This window comes from Astatotilapia calliptera, chromosome 7, assembly GCF_900246225.1.
Source record: "Astatotilapia calliptera chromosome 7, fAstCal1.2, whole genome shotgun sequence".
Classification (NCBI taxonomy): domain Eukaryota; kingdom Metazoa; phylum Chordata; class Actinopteri; order Cichliformes; family Cichlidae; genus Astatotilapia; species Astatotilapia calliptera.
Window position 1 is genome coordinate 16,640,331 of NC_039308.1, and position 27,969 is coordinate 16,668,299.

Below are 27,969 nucleotides of genomic sequence, written 5' to 3' on the forward strand. Positions count from 1 at the left end.
ACCAAGGACTTGCTGACGGCGGAAAGGAAAAACTCCCTTTTAACAGAAAGAAACCTCCAGACTCATAGAGAGGCAGACACCTGCCGTGACCAGTTGGGCCAGTGGGTGACGGCACTGATGAAAAGGAAAACCTTGTGTTTTTTAGTGCAGCGCCATGGGACGTGTGACCGAACAGTAAAGCCAGACACACTGAGATGAGAACCATCAACCAACCGTGCTGACTGATCAACCCCTTTAGACAATGAATCAAAATGATAACATTAAAAAAAGCTTAAAATATGTGACATCATTAAAAGTCATTAATAGCATTTGTATTTGAAGCTGCTGAGTAGAATCTTAGATTTTTTGATTCTGCATCAAAAACAATTAGAAAACCTCTCATGCAGCCAGAAACTGTCATTCATTCTTTATGCGCTTTAGTTACAGTTAAACTAATCTCTGTGTTCAGTATAGAGACAGAAATGAGAAAGCCCCACATCGATGTTTTTGCTTGGGCGATCGTGGCTCAAGAGTTGGGAGTTCGCCTTGTAATCGGAAGCTTGCCAGTTCGAGCCCCGGCTTGGACAGTCTCGGTCGTTGTGTCCTTGGGCAAGACACTTCACCCGTTGCCTACTGGTGGTGGTCAGAGGGCCCGGTGGCGCCAGTGTTCGGCAGCCTCGCCTCTGTCAGTGCACCCCAGGGTGGCTGTGGCTACAATGTAGCTTGCCATCACCAGTGTGTGTGAATGGGTGGGTGACTGGTTGTGTAAAGCGCTTTGGGGTCCTTAGGGACTAGTAAAGCGCTATACAAATACAGACCATTTACTTTCTTTTTTGTTTTGTTTTCTTTGTTTGGTCGTCTCTACATGATTCTGATGAAAAGTTATTGCACTATAAATAACATATGCTGAATGTTATCACCCATGAATAGATGCACCCTCAAAAGTCAGTGACCACTGTGATGGGTGACCCTTATTAATTCGTACACACAAGACATATTTTACTGGCATTTGGCACTTGGCAGGTGGTAATTTAAGAGCCTGCATGCCAGCATTGTAATATTCATGATGCATGATGCAGCATGAATGATGCAGGCTGGCTGACACTGTCGTACTGAGGCAGACATGTCACTGCATCTTAAGCCCTCTTTCACTAAAGAGAGAGTCCAGCCTTTTGCTCCAGCCGGCCCCCGGTTGTCTTGAGCTCACCGTGTGACTGTGCTGGATATTAGAGTGCAGCCTCCCTGCAGAGTCCTTACTGCTGCTGAATGTGTTTTAATGAACACTACAGCAAAGACTAACACCTGGGGAGAGAGGAAATTGGGTGTGAGTTGGAGGGAGGGAGTCGTTATACATCCTCCTTTATTTAAGATATAAACAAGGAAGATGGCCTAATAGATGAAGGGAGGCAGCTGGGTGTGTGTACGTTCGTGGGGAGGCTGGGGGGTGAAAAAGTGATGAAGAAATAGAAACTCCGGGACAATATGCAAGGTTCTTCCTGTTGTGTGGTCCCCCGCAGAGTCCTGAAACCCCCAAGGGCGATATAGATCTTTGCAGGATCTTTAAGTTGTTTTTTAGGCTTTTTAAGCTGTTGCGTATATCACAAAACTCATATGTGGATCTCTTCTCTCTGATGGCATATACCCGCTGTATGAACTTGAAATTTGAACCATGAATGCACTTACAAATCTGTTTTCAGAAATTAGCATTGTGCAAACACATTTGCAAACCTACACCCGCAGGCTTTTACCCGTGTTTAGCCACTCATCTAATTACTTTACTATACATGCTTTCTTTTTGTTAGGTGCATGTCCTTTCATTTAAGCAGAAAAAAAACTAGTTTGTAAAAAGTCTCCCAAAAGTCACTAAAACTTGAACATGTGCATTCACACCAGACGCAAACATACACGCGCGAATGCAAACAGTTTTTGTATTACAGCGCAATTTGTGTTTCTGTGCGTGCGTGTGTGTGCGTATGTGTTAAAGTCTAATTCCGGAGAGACCGTAGAGGGGAGAATGCCTGGGGAAGAGGAGCTGAGCTGGGATCATCCAGAGGACAAGGGTTAATATAATTATCCTGCTAAAACCTTGAGACTGAAAGAACATCATTAGTCATAGCAAGAGGAGAGCTACCCAAGCCGCAGGCCAGAGGAGATGAGGAGAGAGGAACAGAGGAGGAGAAAGGGGAAATAGGAAAGCAGAGCTTCAAAACCCCACCAGTGCAGTTAGCAAGACAATTAGCACAAAGAGTAAAACTTGGGGGTCCTTGTTAAAAAAAGAAGAAGAAAGGACAGTGTTTAATAGCACTCTAAGCAGTGGCTGAAACTGTGTCGCTTATTCAGTAATTGTTATATTCTGCTTAATAATCTCTCTATAAATGAATTACTGGAGGAAAAAAATGAATTGAATGAAATTACAGTCATATTTAAACTATATACATAATGATGCTCTTTTGAGGCAAATTCTCAGCATAATTTTGCAATAAATGGAATGAACTCTGCTTTAAGGAGGTTTAACATGAAGCCGTTTTTATCGAAGGGCACAGTATTTTCTATTCATAAGCATAATAAAGACCTCAAAGATTCACTTGGAGCAGGTGAATTCACTGATCAGTCCTCCTCTTGTCACTTCAGGTGAAATATGTGAGGATGGTGGGCATAACTTGTGTGGTGGGGGTGACTTTGTATGAAATATTGAAAGGGATGGGGAGCAGCGTACAAACTACAGGGGAGCCCGCGTGGGTTGTCTTAATAAGACCCAAGCACCTCTGAAAACATGATTTGTTAAAGTTCAGGGAGAAGGAGTCACGTTTGCTGTTACGACTCTTTCAACAAACAACGACTCTTTGACCGACCTTGCAACTCTCCGTGAGTTTGTAGCGCTGAAAGATGCACAGGTGACTTGTTCCTATTATTAATGCAAAAAAAAAGAAAAAGAAAAGAAACCCCACCCTAAACCCTACTGGCGAAGTTAAGGTTTTGCTAGCCCACTGTATGTAGCCAAATGACAGAAACTGGGTTGTTTATGAACACATAACATAACAGAATGATATATATGGGTGGCGATAATCACCAGAAAACTTTCAATTCAATTTGATATATACAGGCCCAAATCCAAATAGTAGTCTCTAAAGGTGTTTATATTGTAAAGATGCTACAATAATGCAGAGAAAACCCCAACAACCAGACAATTCCCTGTCAGGAAGAATTTGGCAACAGTGGGGAGGAAAAACTCTCTTTTAACAGGAAATAACTTCTAGCAAAACCAGGCTTAGGGAGGGCAGTCATCTGCCACGACCGGTTGGATGTGAGTGGAGGGGGACGGATTATAAGACTCTGTGGAAGAGAGCCAGAAATGAATGCATACACTTCCTACAATCATTATAATAAGATTCTTATTAATAGAGATAATGATTAGAAATAAACCGTATCAAGTGCTTTATGAATGCTGTACATTTTTCTAGCCACGCAAAAAAGTGGCATGATTTTTTTTAATGCTTGAAAAATAAGCATGGCTGTCAATTACAACAATTGTCTAATCTATTACTTTAATCTTTTAAAATTTAATCTGTTAAATGTTGCTTTTAAACTTAAGCTGTTATTTACTAGGGGTGCAACGATACACAAAATTCACGGTTCGGTTCGGTTCGATACTTTGGTGTCACGGTTCGATATTTTTTCAATACAAAAAAAATGTTCATGCCTTTTTAATTTGTCATTTATTAAAATTATAAAAATATATTTTAACTCAAAAGTACAGTTTTTAAATTTAATGTTGCTGAAATAACAAAGTAATAAAAAAATTAATCTATCTGATCGAGAAATCACTCGTCTTTGGAAAAGAGAGTTTATTACAGAGAAATGGCTCTTTCCAAAATAAAAGCTATACTTTACGCTTCTTCTGGGCTATATTCTCAGCAGCATATTAAACATATCAGGTCCCCATAAGGAGAATCATGTGCTAACGGCTGTCTAAATGACTCGGGTAAAGTTTGTAGCATGCTTGTTGTTTTTGTCTGCCTCCACTTGTCTTTGCACTAGGGTGATGTCGGCGTAAATGTGCAGTCATATTCGTTGTGTTCCCACTAGTGCTGTCAGCGTTAATCTGAAATGACGTTAACGCCACAACACGGCAAATCTCTGTTAACGAGCTACCGCGGATCACCCCGTGCGTGGGGCTGGACAGCCAACATGTTAACGAGCTAACTGGGCTAACACACTAGTTCCCACCAATGTAATTGAGCATTGCGTGGCACATCCAACATACTGTTTTACTTTAGTCCGTGACGCGCTTACCTTCAGGGTCATGCGTCACATGAAAACCAAAATAGTTCCTAACACACATCTGAATGAGGGTGGGGGAGGTTCAATTTGCCATGTTGCAAGGAGAGCTTAACTTCTGTCTCGCTAGCTTGCCCTGCACTCAGTGAATCTGCGTTCGACTACTCCGCCTAGGCTGCACTGTCGAGCTCAGATCTACAGAGCGCTCAACACAGACAGCATTGTCAGAAGGAAAGTTGATCAAATAAATTAAAAATTTTGTATTGTTCGATACATATGCGTACCGAACCGAAAGCACTGTATCAAACGGTTCAATATCGATACGAATATCGTTGCACCCCTATTATTTACTTATTTATCCATGGGTACGTAGAGTACAGGTTAGCCCATTTGCCGAGCACGTGAAAGATTCCTTAACTGAGTATGGGAAGACTCCTTGGTACTGTTGCGTCAGGAAGAGAATTTGGTGTAAAACTCTTGGCCAAATCGAGAGAGTAGCTGAAAGAAGCTTGTGTTTATTTGTTACTTTTAGTACAAATTGCATTAATTAACCCTAATACACTATGCAGCATATATAACTTTGTTAATATTCTCTCATTTATTTTTGGAGACTTAATATCAGATTGCTGGTTAGCTGAGAAACACAAAAGTACACAGCCAACTAAACTGACGTTATGATTAATAATTTAGCTTTTTCATAATGTGATAAATGAAAAAAAGGTGTTTATTCTTTATTCTTCGTGTATTTAGCAGCTAATTAAAACTTACAAGGAATATAGGAGAAACTGGTCAGTAAACTGAGCTATTTACTAAACTGTACTCCTTCACTACCATAGCAGGAAGTTGCAGCAAGTTCTTGACCTTGAAAAGCACAGTTGACAGAACAATATCTTGTTATAGAGTTTTTGGCTGGGCTACATCAGCAGATAAAGATGAGTCTTCAGCAGATGACAAAAAAGTCAGAAAAGTGCTGAGAATTATTGAGAAGGCGAAAACTTGCAGACTGCAGTACAGCTGAAAGGTCCGGAGGTAGCGGTTTAGAGCCATTTCAGGTCTATTTCTATACAATGGATTTCCCCAAACCCTGCACTAGACAACCTGTCCAGCATGTGTGTCCCCTCCTTTCAGCCTGTAACAACTGAGACCGGCTCCATCCTCCCCTGGAGACCCTGAACTGAATAAGCAATTAAGAAAATGAATGGATGTTCTCACTTAATCACTTAATGTGATCAACAGTATTGGCCTGACGGTTGTGGAAGGTGTTAATTATCATTAATAGCTGTAACAACTCAATATTTTTCTTATTCGCTAGTCTCTTTTTTTCTGCTGCCTTGTTTTGCTGGTTTGAAAACTTTGAGACTCCACGGCACATGATGGGACGATGCGGCTGTAAGAGCGAAAGTCTCCGACATCAAACGGCGGCTGATCACAGTGTGAGCCGTTGTGTTCCTCGCAGACAAACACACATTGTCTCTCACGTTGAGGCGCCAGTTGACGAGTTGTTTACCTGTCTACATGTTAGTAATGACAGACGCCTTCCAGGAGCGAAGATGCTGTGTGCTTTTGAGCACGCCTGTAATAATGCGATGCTAATTAATGTGGCCGACTGAGAACAAGCCATCTTTCCAAGGACACCCTCCCTCTACCTCATGTTCTCCCACTTACAATTCCCAGCATGCTTTTCAGCTTTAAAGCACGCTTGCGGTATCAAGAGATTCCCCCCTCACCAGATGCTGGGTAGGGCGTGATGCTGGCGCATGGTGGGGAGTATTCTTTATTGTATTTGTGAATTTAAAAGGATGGTTATGGGATGAGTTGGCGAGCGCGGGCGAGGGCGTTTAAGAAGAAAAGAGAAATCAATCGAAGAGGGCGGGGATTAAAGAAAAAAAATTAATCTGTGAAACAAAACAAAAAAAGACGTGGAATAAAGGGAAAACAGGCAAAATCGCTGACTATAACTTTCTTCCCTTTGGAGGGGAAATAAACTGTGATTATCAAATCAGTTACAACCATTGTGTCATAAATCATCGCATATGAGGGGAGCAATGACACATTCCTCATTCCGGTCCCTCAGCTTTCTGCATGCCTTTCTTTTCTGGGGGAGTGCTCATGAATGATTTAAAAAGTGATCCGTTTCGGAGCCTCGGCTGCCTCGGAGGGAGATAACTCGGAGGGGAGGAGTCTGGGCGAAGGAAGGGTGGGCCACGCATGAAGGTTCCCCGAACATACGAGCCACCACCTTTATGTTCTCCTCATCGCACATCAAGCACAGACTGTGTATTTCATTCATGAAGGGTGGTGAAAGGTGGCAGTATTCAAGCACAAAGCAGTTTTCCTCATCAAACAGAATAAATGCGGAAGTTTTCAACTGTAGTTGGGAAATGCGGCGAGTATGTGGCGAGACTGTGACACTATGCGAGACTATGATGTGCACCGCGGCGGTGGCTGTGTGTGAACTAGAGAATAATATTTACAGAGCATCGCACCTCGCATCATTCATCACAGAATCACACACCCCAGCTAGTCCCATGAAACTAGGAGTTAATCCATCATCTGCCTCCCTCTTTTCTCCCTCTCCCCTCTCCCCCACCTGATCCAGGCTTATACCTCCCATCCTCTCACCTTCACTCTTGCAAAGGACACGAAAGGAAACTTTGGTGTGATTCAAAAATAGCGTGACAGTCTCCAAAGTCAAAGTCACCCTTGGAAGATAATCAAGACATGAAAAAGACCGGAGGCTCCAAAAAAGACAGAGCAGAGCAGAGGCATCTGCTCTCCGGTGAGGGAAACGGACACACGCCGAGGCCTCCGAGATCTCCCGCTACCTGCCCCGTCATCCTCATTCATGTTTCTACTATAACGATAGAGCTTTGTAACAATTGGATTAAGCACTGAGAGCCTTTCGGGGTCTAATTAGTCCTTCCTGTAGGATGGAGTGCAACTGCAGGGTTACTTAATCAGGGTTACTTAAGGATCGTGACTTCCAGGTTTTAATGAGTTACAACTTCTTAGCATTGTAATTCACGTCACTGTCAGAGCTGCTAAAAAAAGCAACAATAAAGGATTAAATTAAAACAACTTTTCTTTGAAGCAGTCCTCCATAAAATGCAATTTTATTTAAAAAAAACAACATAAAAACAACATTTAAACTTTAGATCAATAAAAGGAGCTGCAGTCTGTTGTATTCAAAGGTACCAAAGAGAAATTAAAGTGGGGCATTAAAGTGACAGATTAACTGATTTTAAGGTTTAATGGATGGAGAAGTGCTCTTTATTGTTAATTAATTTTTTTGTTCATTCTGCAACCCCTCAGATATTATACAATCCTCCGAGGAAAGGGAGCCCAGATAGGAGCCTCTGCTCCAGACAGCGCGGACTCGTTCACAATGTGTGTTGCCCATGTCGTGTTTCGTTTTGGGTTTTGCGGTGTTATTTAATTAGATTCGATTAAAACGTCTTCATAAAGAATCTAAAGATTTGGCACCAGAAATGTCCCCCCTTCACGTCACTGACTGATGGCATTAACACACTAGCTGCCTGTGGATATCCCATCAGTACAATGGAAATCTGTCAGTGCAAAGTGTAAACACACACACACTGATTTTGAATGTTGGACTCTGGTAGAATCAGCACGTTTCCTCGTAGGTGATGAATAGCGTACCTAACGAGGCGCAATAAAATAATTTACATTAAAAAACTAACGTTCCTAAAAAAAAGTCTTTAAATTTCCTCTATTTTTTTTCTCAAAGTTGAAACACATCTCATTATAGATAATATTCACGACTACAGCATTTTACTTAACAGAAGTAAAGCCATTTGTTGGAGAATTACAAAGGACTTCTGCTGCAACGGCTGTTTTGATAAAACCACAAAAGAAGAAGATGTACGAGTACATGAAAGAATTCACACAAAACTCCTTTTACTGCTCTTTCCCTCTGCAACATGTTAACAAACACCAGGAAAGTTTTCTGTGCCAGCTTGTTCCAGTCTGTGAGGAGATGGAGAGCTTAAACCTCTCAGCACATTAGCTGTCAGCATGGGGCCGGCACTGAGACAAACACAAACACACGACGGATAAATGAGTCGAGCAGACATGAAACGGCATGACCGTGTAAAAACACTCTGAATATCATTAGCATTCATGTGCCTTGTTTCCTGCCTGGTCAGCTCTTAACTCATTTTCACTATTGGAGAATAATTAGTTGTTGGTAAAAGATGGGCCTTTCAGACAAGACTGGGCCTACCAGCTGTAATTAGTGTTTAAAGCCCAGAGAACGTTCTTTGTGTTCCTCTGCCTGCAGATGTATTTTCAGTGGTATTGATATTAATACTCTTTACATATTTTAGCTGCCCAAGGGCCTCCTTATTTGAGATAAAAGGCTGTTAACATATTGCTAATTATTAAACAATTAGTAGTTGACAGTATTTGACAAAATGATGTTTCAAACTTTGTTTGGCCTTTGTCTAGTTGATTACTCTTTTGTGTTAAAATGAATATAATAAATAATAATGAACACGCAGTCTCTGCAATCGCCACCAGGGGGCAACTTCTCTGGTTGCAGAAACAAGTTTGTCTATGAGGAAATTACACCTCTACTCCCTTGATTTATTAGTTCAATAAACATTTCCCAGATTACTTTTTGGTCCCAACTGCAAGTTTATTGCAATTCTTTTTTTTTTTTTTTAATAATATGATGTTTATTTGTAAATAATGACCAGTAACACAGGGTAAGCATTAACACATAGCTGCCTTGTGGCTGTGGACTCACTAAACTGTATAAGTGTGGAGCTTCCCTTTGTTTCCCAGGTGGATTTACCTCTCACTGAGACCCACTATCTGACTAGGTGATGTCATGGTGGCTAAGGTCATCTTTTGGATACAGTCTATGACTGTGACACGTCTCCCCTCACCATTTGTTCTGTAGTTTGCAGAAGCCTATAGATTTTAAAAAAATACCGATTGAATAAAAATGATAGAGGTGTCAGTGATGGGTTTATTTTACAAACATTGATACAAATTATGTGCACACAAATATTTAAAATCTGAATTTATATCCCCAGCTGCATACCAGGATCATTAATGTTTTCTAGAAACATAATCAGTGCTGTAATGTACCTGCGCAAATCGCACCCATTACTCAGCTCACTGACAATGAGAAGTAAGAGACACTCAGACTACTTGGCTTCTCTTAAATGTCATCTTCTTCCATAAGCCAATCAAATCAAATTGAGAAGTTAGGCAGAAGCGAACTCGACGCTGCAGCGATTATGAGCGAGGGGAGAGAAACGCTGCAGACTCCTCATCCTGCTCCATCTCCTCCTCTCTGTCTTGGCCCCTAATCCACTTAGTTGCCTCTTTCCTGAGCTTAGAGCCTTTCCCTTATTCCATTATAAAGACCCACTGTACGACCTGCTGCTTATTTCATTAAAAAGGCCCTATCCATGACCCTATGTCTAATCCATAATGTAGACTACGGGCCAGGCACGGCCTGCTATAGTCCACGCCACGTTCCAGCTGACAGATGGAACACCGGGAACAGGGATGGAGAGAAGGAGGCCCAATGAATGAGGGAGAATTTGAGAGCTCCGCTTATGAGTGAAGCTTCCCGGTGAATGTGATTTCAATGATGTAAATGATGATAGAGCTGAGGCTGTGCTACTCTGCCTTTGATGGTTGGAGATGGCTTTCACATGGCCCATCAATGATATGGAAATGGCCAGATCTGGGGTTTGAATATAGCCTGCAAAATGAACATACAGCCCAGGGCTTTTAAAACCCCAAACACCTTGGCTTAGAGTTTCAATTGTAGTCAGTACTTTTGCTCATTACAGTTAACCTTGGGAGAACTTTGCAACACAAAGTGAGTGACGCTGAATCCTATGATAATATTCTATCAACCCGATCCAATTTAACTTTCCCCACGCTGCCTCTGTTTGACCTTCTCTCCACTCTGCCCACTTCAAAACCCCCCGCCCCACCTCTGGCTGTCCTCTACCCCAGACGCCCTCTCGCCGCTCGCCCGAGATCCGGTTTGCTGAGTGTTTTCATCGCGTCCACAAATCTAAATTTACAACCTCACTCTCATCAAATCCAACTTGCCTGTGTTTGCACTTAATGGCCTATCAGGTTACCTATTTATTGATAAAGCAGCAACATTTGCCCCCATCCTCCCCCAAGTACCTGACTTCCCGCATACCTGTGCCAGCTTTTTAGAGCCTGACCAGTCACTCTGACAATGCAGCGTCAGATAAAAGTGAAACGCTTTCCACAGAGGTAACATCTTACACCGTTTGATGGGAAAACAGCTTGCTCTGCTGTCTCTGTCCGCGGTCAGTTTGGGTTTTTAAAAAGAGTTAACCAATAATAATTACTTTTAACTGGGTTCAGTCAGAGAGCCACAGCTAGAGGCCCGGGGACATACAATACGGTCAGGAAGTGACTACAAGCCTCTCTCCATCGATAACACCAGCATATCTCATTACTGCTGCGACCTGTGGTACACTGCCACTCGGGCTTGATCATATAAAACCCATTTCAGCGCGCTGTCCCCGGCGGAGCTCCAGCAGAGTGGAATATTCATTATTCAAATTTTAAGCATTGGAAATCCTAATATGTTACTAAGGCCAGATGAGATGAGATGGAATGGCTTAGCCTTTTGTCCAGGGAACATTGACTAATCGTCTCGCTCCCCTAAAATCAATTTCCCAGCCGTAAGCATCAGACACTCCTGATTGTACTGTACTGTTGAGGACCCCCCACCACTATCACCTAATACTCCTCCTGGCTGCCCAGAATAACTTATTGATTACTGATTATGTTACGGGAGGTGTGGGTGGCCAGGGCGGAAGACGGACTGGCCTCAGTCATCTCCACAGAGCTAAATTTGGCTCCTCTGTCACCAGATCCAACACACGCTGACACTATCACCAGCTGCCACTGGCCAGGCTCTGAGGATGAGGAGAGAAGTTAAGAGACGTACACAAAGAGAAATTTCCCCCGAGCTAACAGTGTAAGTGTAGCTGTTTCAAGCAGAGTGGCACAGCGGGGACTTCATGTGTGATGATGAATTCTTAGATGCTGCGCGCTTGTAGGCCACTAAATAAAGCGTTTGCTCGAATATATCAAAGCCAGAAATGGTTGATTGTTACATTTTCGGAGTTTGGTTGCGGCTCTGGTTTGGCGAGGGACTGTTGCAGCCAGGGGTCGATCCCTTGCTCTCTCTGATGCTATGCTGAGCCTGAAAAGTGGCTGTGATCAATACCTGCAGGCCCTTTCACCACTGCCAGAGGGCTGTTTGTGTTTGTGTGCGTGTGCTGTGTCAGCATCCACTCAGGACTTTATCAGACATCCCACCCCCCACCCCCATACCTTGACTCAACACACACACGCACAAACACACAAACACGCACACACAAAGGCCCCATTGGTCAACGCCTCACTCAAACAGTAGCTCATTTTCACTTTCCCCATCTCACTCTCAACCCCTGTCTGCTTCTCTCTCTCTCTCTCTCTCTCTCTCTCTCACACATACACACACACACACACACACACACGCACAAATTATGCCTTCTTCTTCTGAGTCCATGCCATCCCAACAAGGATGTTAAATACCATTCAAATGTCAGCCTGCTGTATTGATTGGAATAATAATTCTGGAAGAATTCTGAAAGGCAGGAAAGATGGCTTGTTGATGCTAAGCAGCAGCATGACGGCCCGGGCATCATTCACTGTCACAAAGTTGCCATGTAAGGGTTCCCGGCTCCTCTGGCAGAATGTGGATGGCGGTTTACGTTCGACCACCGAGGCCACGTGTTTCTGTCATTAATCATTGTCTTCACAGGCCAGTGACAGCCAGACCAGGACTCAGGCTGAGAGAGAGTATGTGTGGAGGTGTGGGGATTGGTGGGGGGGTGTCATTTGAAATGCCCTCAGATCACAGTAGCTGTGTGTGAAAGTGTGTGGCTGAATGTCAGAACAGAGGGTACATTCACTGGCAGGTGAACATACCTTATCTGTCATGTCTGAGTGCAGGAAAAGTAATACTGAACTACAAGCATAAATATGATCAGTTCCATATTGGATCTGGTCTGCGAAGATTCACTAATCTCATATTAAACAGCGTACGCATGTAAAATTAACACTTTCACTTTTATAGCTGGTGCTGGATGTTGCATTCTGTGGCTGCAGTGCCAGTTAATTCTGTATCAGCTACCCTGAAAAACTGGTCTATCGGTCCAAGCGGCTTCTCTCCAAGCCGTTGACTGTACTCTGCCAAATAGTGTGAGTACAGAGAAACATCCCACTATATCGTCAACGACTGCAAGCGTACAGTGTTTTTTTTTAAAAGTTAAACAGAGTGCTGACTGTTCTGCAGAGAAATGGTCTAGTTGATCGTTACTGTGATGCATACAGAAGGCTCCAGTTAAAATTTTCATACATAAGATCAATATTTTGAACTAATTAACCTCGCCGCTCTGAATCAAGACCTTCATTATTTTGGTCGAGTTGTGTGAATGTAATGTCAATGTGTCCGAACAATCAATGTCAAAAAATACGCCTCTCACTTAAAAAATTTCAAATTTCCACTGAAATTAATAAAAACAAAACATTTTCACTAACAACGAAACTCAAACACGGAAATCATTCTCAAAGCTAAAAAACTAAAACTAAACCGACGAACCTTTAACTTTCATACTTTGTGGCTGAATTGCTGGGGTTCCTAAACATGTTAACTTTGCAATAATACCACCCACTCTTGATTGTTGAACACCTAGAAAGAAATTTCACAAACTTATTTGCAGCAATGGTGGGATCCTATTACACTATGGCGCTTGAATTCACGGCGCTCTTTAGAACAACTCATTCTTTCACAAATGCTTGTAAAGACAAAATGCATGGCTAAGTGCTTCATTTCGTACACCTATAGCAACTGGACTGAAAACATCCAAAGTTTACAGACAACATACAGCTTATAAAGCAACAATTAATTACTAAAAAAATCAAGCAAATACAATAACATTCCCAGCAAGAATCATTTCTAGCTTCTTGTACCAAAATAAAATTATGTAACATCATTCAACTTCATTGAATAAGTTTATATTTCTAGTTTTAGTTACTTAAAAAATACAAAGCTACATTCAAGAATTGATAAAAGATTCAGTGGCATTTGGACCCTTACCAAGTTATATGAAATGGAAAACTGTTACTGATGTAATTGAACTGTTGTGGTTTTGCTTTGGTATTTAATATTTCGATTGGAGACTATGTAAGTCATTGTTAAAATGGTTTTCAATTAAAACAAAGTTTAATATTATTTAAATTATGATATCAATATTTTGCAGCTTACCTTTAGTCATTGCTAGCTACTTCTAGCTAGTTATAGGAAGTAGCTAGAAGTAGCTAGCATACATAAAACATGTCTTCCCTGATGGGTTTGTTTGTTGCTGGCTGTTGAACACAGGATTTTGAACACATTTCTCATTAGCAGCTGGAGGTTGTCAGGTGTTTGCTGACTGGTCTAGGCCTTTAATGTGTTTTACAGAAATTTAGCAGCTGAGCATCTTTGAGATTTCTGCTCCTATCCTCAAACATTTATTTGTGCCCTTGACAAAACCCTTTAACCCTTGTTAAGCTATTCTTATTAAGAGTAATGTTTGATTTTAAAAAGGATGCTGGTATTTTATCAAGATATTATAACTGGATAAACCGAATAAAATGGCTCCCATTTTATAAATATATAAATCTGTCTGAGTTTTAATACTTTGCAAATGTTCCTCTTAGTGAACTTCAGTTTAACACATATGTTTTTAATAGTTTTATTTATTTATTTATTTATTTTTTTTGTCCTGTACGGAGTTCTTAATAGTTTCATGTTTTGTATTCTTCTCACCAAAGAATTTCTTATGTTCATAATCAGATTTACATTCAAAGGTGTGAATTTGTATCAAGATGTAGTCAAAAGTGGCTCTCACCTGGCAGGTACCTCGATGTTGGAGATGGCGTAGAAGTACTTGAGTAGGTTGTCTCTCTGGACATAGGTACCTCCGAGGGCAGGCCTGAGCAGCCTCAACCTAAGGTTGGTGAAGGTGAAGAAGTCCTTCAGTCCCTTCATACTTTCCATTCGGGCGTACAGGTTGTCCATGTTCTGTAGCCGAGGTCCAGCAAACACAGCAAATCGTGCCCGCACCTCAAACTTCACATTCTTTTCAGCCTTGGAGCCAACCCAGCGCGAGTACTGCTCAGTGCAGATGACCCGTGTGATGTTAGCAGGTGAGAGATCGCGCACTTGTTTGGGTGGCATGTTGAATGCATCCAGACAGTCGTCGGCATAGAACTGGTAGGGCTGCCAGGAGCGTCCGTGGTCCATGGACTTATCCAGAGCCATGATCGTAGGGCGGCCATATTCAAAGGAGATCTGGATATCGTCTGTGAGCTCCAGACTCTTGTTCCAGGACATGGTGACGTTGGCCAGCAGGGGCAGTGGGTGGTTTCGCCATGTTACTGTCTGCCAGTAGGTAAGTAGGCCGTTGCGCTCATTGTCCTGCATCAGCTGAGGAGGGTGGGCAAGGTCTGGATTTAAGGCATCGCACTCGTCACTACATAGGTATGGGTTCTCCTAAAAGAGAGATAAAGACAGACAGAAAGGATTTCATTCGGGGTTCGGGAATGACTCTAACAAGAGGAACAGTAATGAATACTTGATAATACAGTGCATATTCCCGAAAATTGCATTTTTATTAGATTACTGCAAATTCACATTGACACTGGGGCCCTTTGAGTCCCTTGGGCAGTTGTCTGCTTTTCTCTTCTGGTCATCCAGCCCTAAATAGGCTCAGCAAATTCTCAATTGACAAGACAACAAAATGTCTTTGCTTTAAAAATGGATTTGTGGTCCCTGCAGTAGCTGCAGCCATCATTACTGCAACGGAAAATTATGTTAAGCTACGGATTTACAAATTCTATTCACAATCATCAGGATGTTCCTTTGTTCCCAGTACAAATGCTGATTCAAAAGATATTTATTTATTCCCACAATATCCACAGCTCAACACCAAAATCTTCCATATTATCCTCCCAAAAAAGACAAAAAGAGACGTGTATGGAGGGCCTTTCCAATGCACCAAGGGACAGAGAGCTTAAAAGTAAACTTGCCAAACAACACAACAGGAAGTGTGAAGGTCAAGAGGATCGTGCATCATCACTGTCTTTGCATAGACAGCAGAGTGCTGCTGCACTTTTAACTCCAGAGAATTGATCCTCCTCTTCTAGTGATGCCAAGACTTTCAAGTTGCTGCCCCTCTACACAACTAAAAGTCAACAGGATTAGTCACGCTGCTCACAGAGAGCTACAAGCCTCTTTACACCTGCAACGAGAAATGCTTCTGTAAGAATATCTCATGCATCTCATCTTCCCTTGATACCAGTAAGACAAATTCATCTTCCACTTGTTTAGGCTTGCAAATTCTGAAACAACCCCCCAAAAAACAAAACATAATGAAAAAAACTCCAACAAAAAACATCAGGTCCATTACTACTTTATATACGTGATACAGCACGGCTTTCTCAGCATTGACAAATGTAATCTTTGGCTGGATTATGTTTGGGATCAGGGTTGAGTGAATGAAGTGCTATATTTAGTGTATGTACTGCAGCACAGTCACAGAGAGGAGGGTAAAGGGTGGGCTGCAGCTCCTGACAAGTGATTCCCATCTCTATGTAGATTTAGGCGACAAGGCTGTGCCTTCAGTTCATTTTGTATCAAGACATTTTATATATTAAACCAGACCACAGTCCTTTCCTAGCCCAATTTCTGACTGTCTACACATAACTATAAAATATATCAGTGCTATAGTCATTACACCAATGTTCTGCATGATCTGATATTCCAGCGAAAAGCAAATAAAATAGCTTGGCTTTAATCATTTTAGTAACTTGCCAAATATGTTAATTAACAAAAAACATGGTGTGATAAATGTAATTTCTAGGAGCCTAAGTTAGCATCAACTAACATTAAGAGTTGTCGCAACTCCACCAACTTTTCAAATAAGTTTTATACATCTTTAATTCCACAGATGCTGGCTCGTCATATTAAAACCACTGCAGAGGTTTCAGTGAAATTGATGCAGCTGACTGTTTTAAGCCAGTTGTCTGACATCCCCATCACCACCCAAGTAAAAATATTTACATAAGGAAATCCCACAGATCCGCAGCCATCTCTCTTGGTGCTTAATTTGCAAAGCTCAGCTCTCGTGCTGTTTGGATTGTTTTACATTCAGAAGGCTAACCATGCCCCCAAGATGCACTAATTAGACTGTTAGAGTTATGATTTTCTACAATATTTAGCTGAAGTCACTAATTGCATCAAATACAAATATCTTTGTATTATTTGACCAAGCATTCACTCTATTGCCCTCATATACTGTCTTCTTTCATTACACATCACTTCACATTTAAAATTCAACATGTCACAAACAATACATGTCAGTATATTGTATTTATATATTGAATGTGTGTTTAAATTTATGTCAGTATATTTATTTGTTATTTAAGTTTTTATGTACCTTGTGAAAAAGGATTCCCATAACAGCGTTATGTTTGCATAATTACAATAATGAATCTTCAGCTGTGTTTTCATCCTCCTCTCTGGTTTTCTCCACTCGTAGTAACTGATTGCAGTTCTACAGCTGATGTCATCCTTATTCTTTTATTTATTCGAAATCTGGCTGTCGTTCTGTGTTTTACCGCTGCGTGCTTAACAAGCTCTTGATGGACTAGAGAGTATAAATATCCCTCTTTTTTTCTTCCACCTCTACCGCCCCTGCTTCTCCGCTGCTTCCTCCCCTTTCTTCTTCTCTTTTTTCATCCTCCCATATTATTTTTACTTTTAGCGTTTGTGCTGTTTCTAATTGTAGTGTTTAAGAATGCACCAGCTCAACTTGAAATGTCATTTGGTAAAATAATAGTAATTAGGCTGAAAATAACTACTACAGGGAGAAAAAAAAACATGTTTAGTTAAATAATTAGTTTGAAGATTTTCAATTATTATGCAGTAAAGATGGGCTGTTGTAAAGCAGACAAAGTTAGCTTTCATATTTACACCATATAGAAAATTCTTCAGCAAGGTACTGATTCTTTAGCATTTGACCTGCAAGTGAGATCCCAAAACTGGTAGGTTTTTAAAAATTATTTCAAATTTTAAGTTGTTGGACAGGTTTTTATGTGAGTTGGCAAACTGTACAAGAGTCTCGGTGCAATAAATGCAAAGGCTCAATTACCTTAAATGACCTTTAGTCGTCTTTAGGTGAAAATGGGGCCAATGAGAGAAGTTGTTGACAAAATGACCTCAGGGACCCAGAGGCAAAATATGGATTGAAATTAATAGAGTTGATCCACAGGGAGGCTTGAAAGACAACCTATAACCTTTTTAAAATTAATTTTGTATTTAGCCAGGACAGCCAAGCCAAAACAGAAGTGACATGTTATCTTTTATTTGTACCAGTTAGAGTCCAGCTGTGAGGTGATAAAGCTGTGGATTTATGTTTCCATATCCTTTAGAGCCTAAACCAGCTCTATTTAAGTGATGCTTCTCAATTAGTGAAAGCTGAGTTTGCTGATTTGATTAATAAAGGAACTTTCCATAGAAACACCAAGATTTTCAACCAGGAGCACCAGGTGTGTTTGTTAAGATATTTGTGGAGTTTGATGGACCAAACTCAATAGTTTTGGTTTTGGTATCATTTAGTTGAAGGAGGGTCCACAATTTGAGACAAAGACTTTTTTCACTGAGAAGATATTTTCAAGTGTGGCAAGTAGATAAAGTTCAGTATCATCCAGGTATAAGGGAATATTGTGTTTCTGAAAGCTAGAGCATGTATACTGAGAAGAGAAGAGGACCTGATATGGGTCCCTGGGGGTTGTTGCGTTTAGTGGAAGGTGGGGAAGAAGAACAGTTTCCTACTTGGACCTGTAACATCACATATCATGAGCCTTAACAACCAATGAGATGTTTTAACAATTTATCACAAGGATCTGCCATATTGTTTATTCTTGTATTAATTAGACCAAAAGAAAGAAAGAAAAAAAACATTTTTCTCTTGATAATACCAATTTCTTGGTCCTGGCTAAAATTCAATGCACATATAATGTGTGTTGTTAAAATATTGTCAAAATGTAATGAATTTATTTATGCAAATATAGTAGTCATTCGATCAATTGAGATCTAATTACTTTTGGTGTAGCCATTTATCAAATTGTAGTCATGGCTACATGTTGAACTGAAAAAGTGTATTACACCATGGATAGAAGCCTTAATGTAGAGTAATGTAATGGTGCTGCTGCTTAAATTTTAACAAGGCTAAATTTGGTCGCCTGATGATTTCACCACAAATTTGTGTTTCGACGATCAAACACTGACCCTGCAGGGTTTAAAAGTTGGTTGTATAGAATTTGAAGGGGCGCTTGAACATCAAGATGACACAGCTGCTAACAAGCTTGACAGAGTTGGGTCTGAGGTGCAAACGTTTCATGGATATCTGAGTATTTGTAATATATTGAGAATACAGATGGAGAGTAGGAGAAGCGGTCAGAGAAGCTCCTTTGGTTCCCCCCCCCCCCCCTACTAAAAAGAAATCAAGCTTTCTACAGCCACCTTTCAGTTCCATAAAGATTTTGGGTGGAGTATCACATGAAACAGCAGTTTCTTCTTTCTGTGAAAGCAGTACTGCACAATATTGATGAACCTTGCAAGTGCGTATCACGTGTCGCTGCTTCTTTGCATCTATTGCCAAGCCCTCTTGAATAAAGTCATTGGACTGCGCTACAGAAAAGTGAGCAGTCACTCAAGCTCACTCTAGTGGCCTGATAACAAAAGCAAAAGTTACAATCCTGCGAGGCTGAGATTATAAATCATCTGATTTATGGTGACAGTGCAGAGTGGGGAAAACTCCAAACATAAGCAAACGCTGAGCTGGTGCTGAGAGAAGCTGTATGGCACAAAAGACACTGTGCGGGATCATAATGCATGTGAAGACACAGCAGTGGTATCTTTATACCAGAAACTGCAGATAATCTATCTCTCTGCTCACTGGAGCAACATAGCAGCATTGTTCCCCATCTGATAACCCAATTATCTCTCTTTGCACTGACTCACATCGAGATCGCTGTCAGCGCAAACACACTTAAGATGATCATCTACAATGCTCATAAACAACTGCAACCAGAAAAAGTAATTAGGATCAGATGAAGAGGGTTATAGCGAGCCTCGGAGTGAGAGTAGCAGCTCCGTGGTGGATCAGCTGCTTCTGTGACCTTCAATCCAGACCCGTCCACACACGTGTTTACACACACTCAAAGTAAGATTAGTACGCCTGTTGTTCTGAGGATGACCCTTGACCTACAAATCCGATTGAAAATGATCGCACTGTCACACAGTCCCAGATAGAGCACATATAGGTTAGCGCCTGAAGTGTACCGGTGATAGCATTTCCTGTTTTGTCTGACACAGAAAGCATGTGAGTACCAGACAACATGAGGGAGTCATTACAGTATTTTACAGCATCAGGTCGAAAGCGTTCGCCAACCTCCTCCGACCTCAGCCGGCCCTTTAGGATTAACTAGTCTGGAGGTGATATGTACTGTAATAAGCTGGAAGATTTTATCCCCCGTGAGAGACTTACATGAGGTTATGTTTAAGCCCTTTGTCTGCCCGTGTCCTCCTTATTCCACCTCCTTATTCCCCAGCCAGGCTCAACATACATACATACACATATATATATATATATATATATATATATATATATATATATATATATATATATATATATATATATCATTATATTCCAGGATACACACACACACACCAGCAAACACAATCTTTTCCCTCACAGAAGCACACAGACACACAGATCCCAGCCAAATGCTGCGGCAGGTGGCCCGCACTGCTAAGCCCCTCCAGCAATTATCCTCACCGGGATCCCGTCTCCACGACAACAGCCGCCATGATGCCCCTGCCGTCAGTGGCTTTCTTGTTTTCACTCACAGGAATACAGTGAGATCCTAAATGATCATTAGAAATACCTCAAGTGCTAAAAATGTGGCTCATGCTACGGCTGTGTGCCTTGTTTTTGAACACATCAGGAGCGATGAAACAACTCTTGTTCTGTAAAGAAAAAGAAAAAGTCCACCATCCATTCACAAAGAAGTATGCAAAAAATTTTCCTTTACATTTCTGTCCCTTCCTTTGCTCTTATGACTAGTTGTGTTCCCAAGAAATATTTTCTGTTGCCACCTTTCTCTATCACGCTGTCTGCTTTATTTCTACCTCCACTTATAGAGGTTTCCACAATACATTGCTAGCGAGGGGAATAGAGGTACCGACCCTCACTCAGAGAACGCAATTTATTTTATTTTGGAGAAACATCAAATGAAATGGCCCTCCCCATTAAAAAGGGCACAGAGGGGAAGAGAAAGAGATATTGCTTTTTCACTTATAACGTAATCTTTTATTTTGTTGGAAGCTTTTCCATCATGCTGCAAGTTCTTGTTACCCTGGATGGAGACAGTACATCAGTATGTGTGTGTGTGTGTTGCCAGCGAGCGTACGTAACTGTGTATTTGTACATGTAAAGGATTACAAACCTTTTACTTTACCTGAAAAAGTGATTATCCGCTTGCTGGAAAATGTCTTGCTGGGTGCAAAACAGCAGTTGGCAAGTGTAAAAGTGTCTTAGGTGTGTGTTTGTGTGGGCGGGTGTTGTTTATGTCTGTGTGCGTGTATTCGTGTGCATGTGTGTGCGCAGGCAGGAAAAAGTAAATGTTTACTGTAGGCATGTGTGATTGTGCATGAGGAGGAGGAGAGAATAAGAAGGACCAAGCGGCGACACCACGCTGATCTGAAGCAGCAGCAGAGCTTTTCCTGTTCAAATTACCGCAGTTGAACCAGCACGAGTTTTATTAGCAACTTATCTTAGAATTCAGGCAGTGCTTATAGCAGATCCAAAATATCTGGCAGAGTTACTGTTGTCTCCAAGTGTAGCGATTAGATGGATTCAGGGTCCGTTGTAAAATCTAAACCAATGGTAGTTGAGATGTAGGTAAGGTAAGGCAGAAGAGATGAGATGTGAACTGTGCAACAGAGATCTTTATATCATTTTCTTTACCTTTCTGTATTTTTTAAATATTGCACTAACAGTTTATCTCAAATGCAGTCTGCAAACACAGCTGAATTCACAGTTGACAATTTAAGAAAAGCATTAAAACTCATATAACAGAATCAGACATATCATGTCCAGTGTTGGTCAAGTTACTTGAAAAAAGTAATCAGTAACTAATTACTGATTACTTCCCCCAAAAAGTAATCCCGTTACTTTACTGATTACTTATTTTCAAAAGTAATTAATTACTTAGTTACTTAGTTACTTTTTAAAAACACGATTTACAACCTGAAGAGGTGATAAAGCGATAGATCTTTCAGCCCAATTCTACTTTTTCTACATAATCCATCATACAAAATGTAATCAAATGGAAAAGTATCTTTTTAAAACTTGTTTTATCAGTTTTAATCTTTTAACTTTATGCATCAAGCAAAAATTTAATTATATGCAACATTGTCGGACTTGAATAAATTAGTTTAACATTTAAACCTATTTTCTACACATTCCAGCACATAAAATAAAAATTTTTTTGTGTTTACACTCACTCTTTCAAATAGATGGAAGTAAAACACAGCAGAAAATAAATAAAGTCAAAGACTAGCGGTCCTATTGCTCTATTTTCACCTGTAAAGCAGGACTGCGGTAGGCGGAGGTTTACCCTGGTGCAGGTGTGCCGTGGTCAGTTGAAGAATCCGCGAGTTTCTCTGTGAATTTCCCATTATGTCGTTGCGCACTCGGTGCTTGCTTGGAAGTTTAGGGAGGTTTTTTCGCTGTAAAAAAAAGTTACTTGTAACGCGTTACTGCCCATCTCTGATCATGTCTAACTTGCCTACACTGACAGCTATGAGTTGAGAGTTGGCGCACCGGTTATGCTAATGGTGGCTAACCTCAAGTGGGGATGAGGGGTGGGATATAGAAGTGTGGCAAGCTTTTATGTCACACCTCCAAGTATTTTGTCATGACAGCTTTACAATCTTTGGCCCACTGCAACTGACACTGACGGATCACTTGAGGTAGGTCCCCGCTTCTTTCTCGGATCCCTCTTAAGCTGCATGAAGTTTTATTTTAAAGATGCAGACAGTTGTTTGTAGATTTTGTTTAAAAGACAAAGATAATATTGTACTTGCACTTGTATGCTTTGTTAGGAACTGAGAATGAATCCATTAAAAATACATTGTATTGTAGATGATGGGGCAACAAACTACAGAGGCTGATATAGAAAATGCAATTCTGTCTGATTGTGTTTTATGTCTGTGGCTAGAGATCGGCCACATTTGTAGTATGCCAAAAAGTGGAGGAAAATTTTAATTACACATTAAAATTGGACATGCAACCCTGCTATTTCTGGACAGATGACAACGCGCCAACTAAACAACAACAGCTGGTTATAAGCTAACATTACGCCAGCTAACGTTAGGCTTGAGTGTCCTAAGAATCACACTCTCACTCCAATGCACAGTTTGAATAATTTCTCATCTTTTATGAGAATTCGTTCTCTAAGTGTCTGAGTCCAACAAAGTTTCATTAGCGCAGCAAAAACAGCACCGCTTACCAGCATAAAATTCAAGACATCCTCACCCCTCACCTCAATATCAATGTCATTGGAGAGTATTGGACTGCTTTCACAAAGTTTCTTCTTCTCTTCCAGGGTAAATAGACATGGATGTTTTCACCCACGATATTGACAAGTAAACTTTGTGAGGTAAACAGCCTGACAGCATAGCCAGAATGCAAAAAACTCAGATCAAGTCTGAACTTACTTTGCTATCTCGGTTCTACAGATGAAAAGCAGCCAGAGTTTTCGAGAAGACTTGAGGGTAAAAACTGAAAATATAGCAAAGTATTTAATTGACACATATCCATTTTTAAAATATAATGTTTAGAAAAATTGTTTTTTTACACAAACAGTAATATAGTGAATCTATCTGTTATGGGATGGAATCAAAATTAAATGTTTCTTATCTCGCTTGCTTGCCTAAAACATGTTTGTCCTACAGCAGCCACTGTAGCTAGAATGATACACTTGAATTGAAATCTACTGACAACTGGTGGTCGAATTTTACAAACTGTACCTTTAAGTCCTTTAAACTGACTTTTACACCTAATTTAAAGTTGGCTTATCCCTCCTTCTTCTTGTGCACATCTGCACTGCTTCCTTGTTGCTATATTTAAATCACTTCCTGGAACTCGTTGCTGTTGTTGATGTTATGTTTTTTTAAAAATTCATGGGTCGTTCTTTGTGAAGTCAACCCCGAGAGTCAGACTGTCAAGACTAATGTAGGCATCTGACAGAGAACATTAGGCAGAAGCGACCTGAACTGCATGTGCCATCCTTCCATCAAATCTTTTAGGCAGCAGTAACATAAAGTTTGCTCACCACCAGTCCTATGTCCTGTGACTTTAAAGACAACCTTTTTGACACACTGGAGTGATCTAAAAATAGAAAACAGTGAACTGCTACCCAAGAAGACTGCCTTGAAGGGGACATCAGCCAGATTTAAAAAATGTCTGTTTTTTTTTTAAATCTTTTTGAGCAGAACTGTGCATCTTTTTCTTCTGCACACTTTTTGAACTGAGGAGCTGCGCTAAGAGAAATAAATGTCAAACTCTGGTATTTGTAAGCCTGGGCGTCCTCATACTTTCAATCTTTGCTTTTGAAAACACTTTAGTCACTACTTCTCCCTTATAGATTTTTTGGTAAACCAAGATGATCCGTGTTCACAGCTTCACTGAAAACCTTAATCTGAAAACTTCTTATATGCACCTCAAGTCATCCTGAAAGTTAGCACAGGAAGTATGCTCGTGTGCAAGTGCGGGAAAGCGATGCAGGAGAGTGGAGGGTTGCTTTTGATTTTAAAGGCTTTTAGAAAGTTGACATCAAACTATTTGTTTGTTTTTTTTTGTGGGGGGGGGGGGGGGGGGGGGGTGCTTTGCCTTAGTGTAAGAACATGTGGATTGTAGTGAGAGCCGGGGGGCCAAAAACTCTTCAAATCAAAGGAAATCATACCAAGTACTTGTCAATAGGCTGTTCCAGGGGATATCTGTATTTTCTCTGTCTGTTCTGATAGATTCTGATACACTGAAGCGTTTGGACAGCTGCAGGATGCTGCATCCTTGCCCTTGTTTGAATTTTCTAACCCAGACTTTTAAAGGATCCTCCTTACACTGTTGCCACTCAATCTCTTGTACACTGGACGGATACATGAAAGCTTCTTGCATTCGTAGTAGTATCCCCACTCAACACATCCCTCAGTACTAAGCATTACTCCTCTCCACACATCCTGATAGGTTAAACAAGGTGTTTTGCTAAGTTCACCTCAGACTGTCTAAGCCCTGCAGCCAATCCCTCTTAGTTTCACCTCAGTCAGGGATAAATCTCACTTATAACTATCCTCCCGTTCTGCCAACACATCTAAACACTCTCTGATCACTTTCAACTGTGTCCTAATGGGGGAAGCAAGCCATGCCATTACATCACCGCACCCTCCCCCTCCTGCCTTGTTTGTATAGTCACACTCTGTCATTCTCTTTAGCTGTCCGCTCCCTTCTCTCTCTCTTTTCCCTTCGATAATTATGCCCCTGCGCTGTCAAAGCTGCTCATGCTGTGCCCAAATTCACCTCCATGGGTGTATTATTAGGACAGTGGCCACCTGAGCTATCTTTCACCCCCAGGGAGGCTGACTGACGATGGCCCACTGCTGGATGTGGGTGGCCCTTTTGCGCAGCCTTGAAGTCCCGCTGCTGGGCAGGGCAAGCCAGCCGGGCCTGGCATGGCTACACTGGGCAGGGAGTATGAAGTATGGCCATAGGCCCAGTCTGGGATGCACTGATCCACGCTACCAGCTGCCATCTTCCTCCCCTTCCTGCATGCTCCCTTTCCGCTGCTGCGCGGCTTCTCTCTCTTATCATGTCTATTTTTAGAGCTGGCAGATTTCTACCTTCTAAAATGGGCAAATGTGTTTTGAAACAGGAAGGTGTGTGTGCGTCTGTGCGCGCATGTTTTTTGTGTGTGTCTTTCTTAGACATACTAGTGTGCACTGTTGGCCAACTCGTGCACGTTTCATGCAGCCCTGCTGGTTCACTGTACATTCCAGTACACATGCACGCTACCCATTTGCATTCAGCTGCTCTATGTTCTCCGCCCCGAGGGAGAGCGTTGATTGAAGGTTTTGGTTCAAAACCGAGAGACAAAATAACAAACAACAGTACGGTGAGACCTCTTTGAATGCTACATTGTTTTTTAATATATATCAACACCGTGTGCATTTAGTGTTGATTTCATCTATCTGCTTAGCTAAGCTTGGATCATTATTACTTCTTCTTCATTATTACCTATCCACCAGTACACCGTTCTGCCTCAAATCTCCTTAGACCATCGCCCCTCGACTGCAAGCTACAACTCCATAGCAGCTGCCGTACAGAGAAGCTACAAAGAGACTACTGAAGCTCCTAACACAGCACTAGTGACAGTAGCATCTTTGTCAAAGTGCTTGGAAGCCCGTCATGTTGAAAGAAGCCAACATGCTGGCCTGTTTGGCGAAGGAGAAAGGATGCTGCATTCCCAGGGAACAAGAGAGATAAATAGAGTAGAAAAAATGCATCCCTGTGGAGATGGAGGGAGCAAAAAAAAACTACTGTAAACCAATGTGAGCGGGAGGGGGTGGACGGAGCTACAGCATGCCTCCACATCAAAACCCCAAAAGTAAATTCTCCCCCAGCTTTTTTTTTTTTTACTACGACTGCTACATAGCAGTCGTAGAGTGAGAGAAGTGGAGGGGGGAAAAATTATTTTACATCTTCCACAGTATGTCTGTAGTCTTATTAAGAGTGAGCAGCTCTGCGCTTTGGGTGATGCTTTTTCTTTTTTTTTCCAGAGTGCCCTGACTTTCTCTTGACTTGTGGGACTGCTGAATGAGTGAATGTAAATGTACACCAATTAGATAAGAAACTGGCTTTTCTGTAAAGCTGCCAAATCTGTAAGGGTGGGAGGGGAGAAAGAGGAAGAGGAAGAGGAAGAGGGGGAAGAAAAATATAGCACTTGCTTGAAAATAAATGATCTGTATCCTAATATCACTCAACCAATACCTGTTTGGCATGTGCAGCAGAAAGAAGCACAATATGATATCCCCGTGTTGGTGCTGTTCCTGGATTATTAAAATTAAGGTTCAGCATTGCAAGCGACCAATCACATTGTTGTGATGTCATTGTTTTGTGATGTGGAAACACCATCACGCCAGACCCTAACCCCTTAACTAAAGCCCTGTAAGCCTAACCCTAACCACGATCGCATCCTGACCTCAGTGCTCAGTGATTCTGTAGCGAAAATGAACAGATTTCATGGGTCATTACAAATCAGAATGAGGACTTAAAGTGATGACAAGAATATAGTCACGGTACAGAATTAAACCCGCTGTTCTGACATCCCTTGCTTCTTAAGTAAACTTTTATCTGACAGCTTCCCCACTCACTAAATCCCCATCTAATGCACTTAGAGGGGAGCGCTGCTTCTAAATCCCCCCACAACCACCGACAACCTGAGAAGAACAAGAACTTTCTGCTCTAAAGACCCAATCCGATGTGAAACTGCTGACTAAGGCCAGACTCCTTCCTGTCCCGCCCTCCATTCCTCTTTCTCTTTCTGTCTCATCTACCAAGCAACACCACTCTGGATCCCCGAGAACGAGAGACGCTGGCCAGTCCTTGTAAGGAAGCCCATTAAGGCGTCCATCAATATTTCATCATTGCTCACTCAGAAACATAGTTATAGAAGTTTCCAGGCTGAGGCCATTAGGGGGCAGACGTCAATACGTTATGGCAGCGAGCAGTTCTCCTGACTTCTCTCTTTCCCCCCCCCGCCACACTCTTTCCACTAGCTATGTCCATCTCCCCTCTCAGGATAAGTCACATGAGAGGCTTCTCTCAAGACAACAGTGGTTTCCGCTGTTAAACAAATCATTAACCATTAGGTATCCGAAAACCACAGTATCCTCTGCTGCTCCTGTCAAATGACCCCTCCACCCCCCAAATGCCAGCCTATGTGGGAGGAAGGGAGGCAGACAAGAGTGGAGGGCTGTTTGCAAAATCGTCTTAACAACTAACAAGTCTCCAGTCACTCAGAATATAAACACCTAATTAACAGCATGACATGATTTTATAATGTGTTGTCGGCCGACCAACGCTCTGCGGAGACACTTGTTGTGAGATTGACTCAGGGCTGTTGAGACGGGTCTGGCACCCCCGGTACTGGCCCTGCCAGTGAGTGGACACTCAGCGACAGCAGGGCTGATCATCAAGAGGGTGAACTTGTCTCACACACGCACTCAATACACACACACACACACACACACACACACATACATACACGTGCTGTGAGTCAAATCATGAGTCAAACCTCAGATATAAAACTTTCCACGGAAGAGGCGGGAGGAAGCTTAATTTCATTCGTACGATTTTATAACCCTTATTTCTAATTATTACACCTACATTAGTTGGGAGTAGCCTCCAGGCTAAAGTGTGTTAAATACTGCTGTAGCAGACATTTTAACGAGTTTTCCTGCAGCTC

The 27,969-nt window shown here is 41.6% G+C and overlaps 1 protein-coding gene across 10 annotated transcripts in view; it reads right to left on the reverse strand.

Annotated features, from left to right (window-relative positions):
• Nucleotides 1–27,969, reverse strand: part of ntng2b (netrin g2b) — a 75,706-nt gene that overhangs the window by 44,340 nt on the left and 3,397 nt on the right. For all 10 annotated transcript variants that reach the window (XM_026173400.1, XM_026173402.1, XM_026173399.1 and 7 more), the window contains exon 3: nt 14,229–14,872. In XM_026173400.1, the coding sequence (XP_026029185.1) occupies nt 14,229–14,872 (644 nt within the window). The remainder of the gene's footprint in view (nt 1–14,228; nt 14,873–27,969) is intronic.